This window comes from Trachinotus anak, unplaced genomic scaffold, assembly GCF_046630095.1.
Source record: "Trachinotus anak isolate AG129_WGS33_773 ecotype Australia unplaced genomic scaffold, CSIRO_AGI_Tana_v1 ptg000004l, whole genome shotgun sequence".
NCBI lineage: Eukaryota > Metazoa > Chordata > Actinopteri > Carangiformes > Carangidae > Trachinotus > Trachinotus anak.
In genome coordinates, this window is record NW_027273855.1 from 6,073,217 (window position 1) to 6,083,028 (window position 9,812).

The following is a 9,812-nucleotide window of genomic DNA, read 5'->3' on the forward strand; positions in this document are numbered from 1 at the left end:
GCAATCACACTCCAGACTGTTCTCTTCTGTGGTTCCCTGATGGTGGAACAAGATACCGAATACTATCAGAGCAGGGTCGTGCCTGTCTATCTTCAAGAATCTCCTGAGGACTCATCTCTTCTGAGAGCACCTCCTCTCCTAACACCTCTAACACCATAACACAACTAAGTAGCACTTACTATGTATTTTCAGTGCACTTCTTGACTTGATCCCCTTGCACTTATTGAATAGGTGTAGTATTTGCAGTAGAAGTTACACCAAGGTCTCCTACTGCACTGAAGCTTTACTGATGTCCCTCACTTGTAAGTCACTTTGGATAAAAGCCAAATAAGCTTTACAGGCCCAAATGATCAAGAGCCCTCAGTCCACGCTCTAAGAAGACGAGGAGAAATCCTCAGCACACAAGCAAGGAAACAAAGTTAAAGTTATGTACCAGCTTGACATTCACTAAAATCAGTAAATGATTTATCATGTTCAGATCAGTGGCGCAGGTTAAGTTGATAACTGCAGTGTGCTAACTGAGTAGGAATAGCTGGTGATATTTTGAGCTGTTTTGAAAGAAAATTTCTCTAGAGAATCACTAAAAATGATTATGATTAGCCTGTAGAGCCACATCATCTCCTTTTAGGCCGTAATGAGAGGGCGCTTTGCCTTAATAACTCTAAAAGAGCATTTTTCCTCTAATGGAATCAGAATCTAAAAGGCCTCCACCTTCCACCCACCACTCACGCTCCATGCATCCCATTGTAATTAATGAAGTTTGCAAATGTTGAATGATCCGTGGAAAAGAGCCACTGATTGAAATACATTTAATGGGTTAAAGTTTGAGGGTTTCAACTTCAGTGGGGGAGCGTTGGTGCATTTTCACCTTATCCTTCACTCTCACCCCCCTTCTTTTCCATCACCCCAACCCCCCTCCCCACCACCACCACCACCCCACGCACGCACACACACACACGCGTGCTGCCCCTCTACGTCTCCTCCCTTGATTGATCTTTAATAAGCATCCCCTCCTCTCCTCCACCTTCCCTCCTCCCCTCCATCTTTCCATTAGTTTGTCTGTAGTTACTCTCTCTGAGGGGAGCGCGGAAGCTCTAATGGCTATACAGGGGAGGTGGGGTTGGGTTTTGCGGTTAGGTGTGTGTGTATGTGTGGGGATGAGTGAAGTGAGTGTGTGCACTCTGCTTCTCATCCACATGGCCATGATGAAGTTTAGGTCTTAGGAATTATTTATCAAACCAAAACGTAATACAACCCCAACATGCAACACACACACTGTAAAGGTTTGACACATTAAATATTACCACTTGGGTTTGTGTCTGTATGTGTGCATGATATTTCATCCGTGTCTTGTGTATGTCTTTGTGTTGTGTATTTGCATGTGTATGTTAGAATGCATTTGTGTGTTTTATCTCTGTGTGTCCTCATTTTTGTCTGTGAGCTCATGTTGTCCATCTGCATGCAGTCATGACAGCACTGTGTGTGTGTGTGTGTGTGTGTGTGTATGTGTGTGTGTGTGTGTGAAGGGGAGGGAGGGAGGTCTCTAAAGTCCCCAGGCAGAATAATGAAAGTAAATGGATCCCAGATGGACTGTTTTTCCTCTTTTCTCTGTGTTGTCAATGACGTGAGGCGAGTGACAAGCCTTTAATGGGAAACAGACTCACACACTCTGGCTTTGAACTCTGCCGACAGCGTCGAGCCGTAGAGTTGAGCTTCTTTCCACCTCAGGACAGCAACACTCTCTTCTTAACAACAATAGCATTAAGAAAATCTGCATCTGTTTGAAGTCCACACATAACACTGTGCAGCCATGAGAGCTGACAAAACAATATGACTTTGTCAAGCAGACTCGTCGTACTCGGGGCTCTGCAGCCTCTCCAGCAGAGAAACAATGGTCTTTTTTCAACTCTGTTTGGCTCACCCAAACCTTGGTTTCTCTTGTTAATGACTTTTTTAGATTTGATCATAAATATTTCTCATCTCAGGGACAAACTTCATGTGCAAATTGATCAAATGAATCCAAGTTAGGGTGACTTCTTAAGCTTTGACTCAACTGAGATGCGGGCTATAACTCAGATTGCGAAAGGACAATGTCACTGTTTGGACAGTGTGTTGAAGTGTGCCTCTGTTAGTTCCACATTTGACTCTGAATATGTGTACTTGCTCATTCCTTGTTATATTCTGTCCTATTTCTACACAAATGCGTTTTGCCATTCAAATAGTGATTGAACTCTGCTGTTTCAACACCTTGTTAGCGATTAAATGTCAAAAACAAGTGATATCTCTCTGATAATGTCACTACAGCAATGTAAACAGCACTGTTTTCAGTATTACAATAGTGAGTGTTGCTTTTTGGTAGTTGCTATAAGTGTTAACTGCAGACTTTGTACCCCTTTTTTTTAAATCCAGAGTCCAGATTTTATATGTTATTACTGCTTTTTATGTGACTCTAAAGAAAAAGAGTTTCCTTCCTTCCTTTCTTTCTATTGTTTCAGTTGTTTTATATAATTAAGGCTCAAATGTTCACATATCAGGACAAAAAAACCTACAATACATGTGTAAATTAAATCAGATACAATGTGTTTCTAACCTGTGTTATTATAAAACAATGGGATACAACAAGGGGATGACACAAACCTGTAGTATTCCAGACTTTACTTGGCAAAACACAAAAGACTTGTCATGGCATTAGTGGTGAAAAGGAAAAATAAGATTGCACACTGTACTATATAACTTGCATCAACCTCTATTGGCAGCCAGTAGCAACTGCAACAACACAAACATCTTGTCACACTCCTGTGTGTGTGTATGTGTCTCTTCAGGTCTGTGGTGATGCCCATCGCCCAGGAGTTCTCTCCGGACGTGGTTCTGGTGTCGGCTGGATTTGATGCTGCTGAGGGCAACCCAGCTCCTCTGGGAGGGTACAAGGTCTCCGCCAAATGTAAGCACAGTTCTCTACCACAGTCTGTCCTCCAGCCGTTACCTCAAGGTCTCGTTTTTAGGAAGCGGTGCCAATAAGAACTTTACTTTAAAGAGTTGAGCCTTTTACAGTAACTCACTTGATCACTGATGTGACCATAATGATAGTAATGGGTAGTTGGTATACTATGGGAGGATCCACAAGGTAAAAATATACCTTTTTTTTGTAGAATATTGGAAATTATAGCAAAACCTGTTTCTTTAAGTCTTGCAATACGTGGTCTCCTCATTGCAGCTCTCATGCCAACCTTCAATGTTATTGGCCTTTGCCTGGTTCAGACTTCTTGTGAACATTTGTCTGTGTTTGTCTACTATAGGTTTCAGCTTCCTGACCCGCCAGCTGATGTCTCTAGCAGGGGGTCGTCTGGTTTTGGCCCTTGAGGGGGGTCACGACCTTACAGCTATCTGCGATGCATCTGAAGCCTGTGTCAGTGCACTCCTGGGCATACAGGTAAGGCATGCTGGGTAATGGAATTGGTTTTAAATTCTGCACCAGGATTATCCGTGTAACCGACACATGAGGGAAGCATGAAAATGAAGTACTTTTCAGGGTGTGTGGAGGTTGAAGTTGTGGAATATCAGGGGGGTTTCAAAGGTCAGGCACGACAGGAAGGGAAGTTTCAAACTTCAAACCAAATTTCAGATATTTTTCTCCTTCATATGGACTTAACATCAGAGTGAGCATGGGCTGTTTACCCCTTTGTTACCTTTCCCAGCACAAAATTAAGAAAGGTGCCCTATGTAGACATATTCATGGAGCCCATAGTATGATGTGGTACAGCGTGCTGTATAAAATGTGTATTTTTTTCTGTGTTCAGTAAATGTGTTTTTAGATATGTTTTTCAGTCACCTCTTCATCAGCCATTCAACCTCTGTCAAGATTCAGAGACTAAATTTCATTTGATTGTATCTTCATGTCTGCCTCTGTCCTGTAGGATCCACTGCCAGAAGAAGTCCTGCTTCAGAAGCCCAATGCTAACGCAGTCCGCTCCCTGCAGACCGTCATACAGATACAAAGTGAGCAGCACCAAAACTTTATTCAGTTACTCTTTTGTTTAGTTTTTTACTTGATCCTGTCCACTGAGTGCCATGTTTATTCTCTTCCCTCTCTTCCTTCTTGTTACTGTTGTAATCAACATGTTTGGTTGGTTGGTTGGTTGGTTGGTTGGTTGTTTGTATTCCAGTTAGCTTTTAATAGCAGCAGCTATTCTTTCTGGGGTCCATACAGTTTAGATGTTGACAGTACAACCATACACATTCACAATACTCCTCACAATACACAACATAACACATAATCATAACAATAACAACTGACTCAATTACATAACACAAACACAAAGAAAATAACAAAAACATAAACAAGCTCCGACTGAATCGATCATTATTAAACAGATAAACATCATCCTTTAACACGGCATGTCCATGCAACTACACATACAAAAGTAGATTTATTAATTACTATAATTTCTTCTTCATTAGTGTTTTTTTAAAACCATACACATTATTTTGCTGTATAATAGATTTGAAGGTGACATGTGACCTCTGGAAATGATCCTGAAATCAGAACAGACTCCACATCATTGTGGTGTTTGCATGATAACACCAGTAACCTGTCTGTGTGTGGATGTTGCAGGTCAGTACTGGCAGAGTGTGAAGGCTCACAGTGGCTCAGTGGGTCTGTCCTACCTGGCTGCTCAGACGAGAGAGTGTGAGGAAACAGACGCTGTCAATGCTTTGGCCTCGCTCTCTGTGGGAGTCCTCTCCAACAAGAGGTAGAGCGCACGCATGCTCACACACACACACACACACACACACACACACACACACACACACACACAAACACACACACAAACACACGTGGTCATGCAACCAAGTAAAGACAAACCACACTTTCTCCACTCACGTCTGTTTTTCACCTTTTTTCTCCAGCCTCCCTGATGAGCCAATGGAGCATGACAGTGACTCCATGTAGAGGAATCTGACCAATCACCTCACAGAACTCACCTTCAGGAGTCGGGCCCAGCCTGTAGTCTCGCATCTCTTGCGCTGTCACATTACCATGAAGGGGATGCATTTGTCATGCCACTGAGCCCCACCCCTCTGCCTTATTTGCCACACATGCACATCCACCAACCCACAATGCTGAAACCTCTATAGACCTGCCATACGAGCACCTCAATGCTGGTAACCAGTCAGCTGAAGCCAGCAGCACTACCTGCAGCTGGGAAACCTTCTGAAACCTCACCAAAGAGCAATACAAGATGAGTTTAATAGACGTTTCATGTCTCCTGACTGACAGTGGATTGTGTGTATGTTCAGAGGTCCAGACCCACAGCTCTGTGACCACAAACCTTTATAGGAACAGACACTGATTCTTCTTGAAGCACTATGTACCAGCAGCTGTTTTGATGCCTTAATTTTGCCTTAAAGAAAAGACCAACATCTGGTTTCAGAAGGAGCCGAATTTGGATTATAAATTCTTCTCTCTTGTGCCACATTGCTTCTCACATCTGAGTTGAAGCAACTGTCGACCAAATGTCTTGCAGAGTGGCTGACGCAGAACAGTCCTACTGTATGACATCAGGTGAAAGCATGTACAGTAAACATGTACCTGAGGGTTAAGATGCAAAAAAAACAACAAAGAATGAGGTGGCCACATCAAAAAGAAAGAACATGGAAAAGAAGACACAGAGATTGTCTGTTTTAATGATGTCATTACATGCAGTTTAACCACTAAAAGAAGACAACAAAGAACTCAAGGGAAAGAGAGAAAATGAAGACACAAAAAGGACAACTGTGGTTTTTGTAGAAAAAAAGAAAGGGCGAATGTCCTTGTTGTTTAATTGCACTGTTCATTCCATAATGTGAACCATAAGAAATTCCAAAGCTCTGGGAAAAAAAACAACTCCTCTCTTTAGGTTATTTAATAGTTTGTTTTTTTTTTGAAGATTTGGATGAAATGGTGTTTGCTATATTTTTTCCCACTCTTCATGAGATGTCTTATGAAGTCTCTGACTCAGTCCAAGGACATGTTTTGCCCGAAATACTGTACAGTTGTAATTCCTCTGAAGTTAATCTGAAAAGTAGGCAAGATTTTAAGAGCAGGATTATTTTTTACTCCTGTTCAGTGTCTTAGATATACACACACACACACACACACACACACACGTACAAAACGATGACGATCTATTAATGTACCACTAGTATTGAATACTGTATATTATTGTTTATATTTGAGACTAAAGGAGCATTCATTCCACCATGGCACCACTGAGGACCATAGTATTGTTCGATAGTGGCAATAATGTTAATGCACTTAATGGACATCACCCAAAGAAAACTGCCCACTCAGCAACGGGACTGTATGCAAGCAACACGAGGGACCAGCATGGACACTGCTCTTACTCTACTTTTAAAAAGACGACATTCGAACCTGTGGATTTAGGTGAACATCGTATATGCAGACTTTTGTGTTCTTGTTTGATGATGAGTAAAGTGACCCGGCCTGGTTTGAATGTTTTGTTCATTATCTAAATCATTTTAGAGTCCAGGCTTCATCACAGTTTGATTAAGGAAACTAATGCATTGTGTGTGTGTTTGTACGCGAACTTGAGTGTTTTTCCATACAAGACTCTTCTCTGAAACTGTGCTTAGTAGCTGCTCTTCTCATCACGTTACAGTCAACCTAGACACTCCATCATCTTTGTAGTAGAGGTCATGTTGATCACTCTGACCACCCTGCTACAGGGGCGTGTAAGGGCTCTGTATTCCAAAAGTACAAATAACATGATCATGATTTTTAGTTTTGCAGCTTGTTGTGTAGCAAAATAAAGCTTGTTGAAGTCAATTTTTCATGCACACTAGGTTTGACCAGTTTAGGCTTTTAATGAGCAATGCTAATGTTTTTTAGAGCTGCAGAAAGATAAATCTAAATAATTACATTTGACAAAATTTGCCTTTTTTATTTATAATTTTAGGGTGTTAAACCATCTGACACATCTAGACACTAACAGTCTCTAATGAAACTGAGACTAATGAAATTAATATTTGACTAATACTCCTTACATGGCTTTGTCTCAAGAATTATTGCTTTAGAGCTTTCCTTTGAGTTTTTACATCCATAATTGGATTTAAAGTAGCACAAGGATAAAAGGAGATTTGATTTGGCGTTTGTGTGTAAATACAGTTGTTGAAGTTAGCACAATCTCCACAGCAAGCTCATTTGACTGGCTGAAGTGTGAACTGTTGTCAGTTTAGCATCCAGGTAGGGAACTGTATGAGAGTTAAGTGCTTAAGTCAGACCCTGGGCATCATCTGCCCAACAGAAGTGCTCAGAGCTTTTATATTAGACAACAGGACAGTTGGTGCTTCTGAGGTCCCTCTGCTGTTGCACTACTGCTCCATCCCAGTAGGAATTATTAAGGAAATGTTGCACGGAGGAGTTTTATTCTGAAATGAGTGCAACTAAAAAGTGTGTCATTCTTTTAGTGTTGTTCATAGTATTTTAAACAACAAGTGGCAGCATTTAAACAATATGCTGTGCCTGTCTTATACAGCGGTGCACGTGGTGTCTATGAAGTAAATGTTTTCTGTGTGTGTGTGTGTGTGTGTGTGTGTGTGTGTGTGTGTGTGAGAAAGCGTCTGTGATTGCATGTGCATTAGTACATATGTAAACTTCTGTCATGTGTTTTGTGTATGGATTTGCAAGTGTTAGAATGTGTGTGTTTATGTATGTGGCCTGTGTAATACTGTAAGTGACCTCTCCTGTATTATATTCCCAGTGGCTGTTTTTTTTGTCTTATGTAGAGGCCAGTATTGCCTCAACTCTTAATTCCCTTTATTACTGATGTCATTTGTACCTTCTTCTTAAAGAAAGACACTGTAAATAGAAACTTAAAGACCAAAATACACATGTCACACATGTGCCTTGATGCATTCAGTAGTATGTGTATTGGTAACGCTTAACTAACTGGACTTACAGTAACTCTGTATCTAAAAACATGACATTGAAATCTTTGTTTCATTGCTATTCTTTATTATTTACCTGTATGTGTTATTTCCCTTTACATTTCCTACCATGTGTATGTATAGAAAGATTGTCTATTTTGTACTGTTATTTTTGTCTTTTCCTCTTGATTAAAAAAATAACTTTCAGTGTAATCCCATTTTTATATTTTCCTTTTTGTCGAAACATCATAAAAAGCATTTGCATATAAATGATAAACTGATAATCTTCACAATTTCATGATTCTGTTTCCTTCTAAATTACTAATGGAGACATGTTTAATGGAAAAAAGGAAAAAATATTTTTCACAGCTCTGTTTCTGAAAGGTTATGTGATCAAATTGAATACAATCACTGAATATTTGCAGTCACTACATAAAACAGAATATGATCAGATGGGATTTATGGATATTTGAGTGAGCACTGAGCATTAACATGTTAGTATTGTATGGAAACAGATCTGAAGTTAGTTGTGAAAAAGAAGGTTCTTGGCCTTAAGGGATTTTTTAGAGGAAATAAATGGGGGATATTTCTTCCAATAAAGGAAGCTGTCTTAGTTTAAAGAATATTAGCTGTTACCGTAATTAATTTCCATCTTATTTACCATACATCCTAGAGCTAAAGTAAGTAACTGGCTGAAACTCTGAAAATTAAAGAACTTATAGCCTTCCTTTAAGACTTTAATGCAGAAATGCTTTTAAAAAACATGAAGTGAAAAAGTAAAAAATTGAAAAAGTCAATCTCAGTTCAGTGAGACTAAACCCAAATGTGCTGTATAAAAAACATGTAGCATTCTTTAATCCGTAGAGAACCAACTTTAATAATACAAGCATCTCATTTATAAATCTTCCATTTTTGTACTGCATAGTCATGATAACACTGAACTTATGGCTATTTGAGCACTTGGATACATTTCTGTTTGAATCGCTCGGTCTATCTTGAGATGACATGAATGCTTGGATATCGACAACATGTTTCCCATTCGTTCCACAGGTCTGTGAATGTGGCATTGATCCCAGCTGTGAAGTCTCCACCTGATCAGCACAACTAGTCATCCTCCCTAAGCAGTCACCTGCTAAAAACCAGGATTCACGGAACAAGAAAACTTCTCATGTCACATGATTCTGTCCAACTCATCCAAGATAAAACTGAGGGTTGACAGAGGTTTTATCAGCAAGGAGGCAGAGAGAAAAGCTGATTGCACCTTCTTGTCACTGAAAATTTGAGCCATGTTCAGCACTTTTGATTGACCGTTTGATTGACATCCGTCTCACTCTCCTGTTAGTCGGCGAAGGCGGGACGACTTGTGAAGTTCTCTCCAGCTCCTCCCAACCTGAAGCCGAGCAGAGGTCTAATCAGAACAACTGGAAACACCTGTGAGCGTGTGCGGAGTCTTTAAGTGGCTGCACCAGAGTTTCTGCCCACTCAAAGCTCACATGCACGTCACATTGTTACTGCAGGGCATTTTTCAAAACATGCTGCAGGGAGGGAAGAGCGGAGCCCCACATAAACTTGATGTGAAGTACAGCAAAGTGTTGCTTGTAACAATATTCATTTCCAAGCCATGTCATTGGTAAAACATGCCGTTTTTCTTTGTTTCCAGGTCTCTGCCTTCAAGCGGGATTAATTAGCCTCTAATTAACTCACAATGCGGATTAAATAAACAGCAGGAAGCTGTGTCAGAACAAATCAGTAGACTGAAGAGACTAGTGTGTAATGTTAATTTCTAGGGGCATTTATTTTTAATCTTTTTAAATTTGGTGGCATTTGGTGATATTAAGTTACAAAAGCAAGTCACTGTAACAGTGATCAGCTTTACTCAGTTTACT

General features: G+C 40.3%; 1 protein-coding gene across 6 annotated transcripts in view; it reads left to right on the top strand.

Annotated features, from left to right (window-relative positions):
• The window catches only part of hdac7a (histone deacetylase 7a), a 65,751-nt gene extending 57,612 nt beyond the window's left edge, over nucleotides 1-8,139 (top strand). For all 6 annotated transcript variants that reach the window (XM_071475490.1, XM_071475491.1, XM_071475488.1 and 3 more), the window contains 5 exons: nucleotides 2,823-2,941; nucleotides 3,297-3,430; nucleotides 3,915-3,996; nucleotides 4,613-4,751; nucleotides 4,909-8,139. In XM_071475490.1, coding sequence (XP_071331591.1) covers nucleotides 2,823-2,941; nucleotides 3,297-3,430; nucleotides 3,915-3,996; nucleotides 4,613-4,751; nucleotides 4,909-4,951 — 517 coding nt within the window. In that variant the 3' untranslated portion in view covers nucleotides 4,952-8,139. The remainder of the gene's footprint in view (nucleotides 1-2,822; nucleotides 2,942-3,296; nucleotides 3,431-3,914; nucleotides 3,997-4,612; nucleotides 4,752-4,908) is intronic.
• The last annotated feature ends 1,673 nt before the right edge of the window (nucleotides 8,140-9,812 follow it).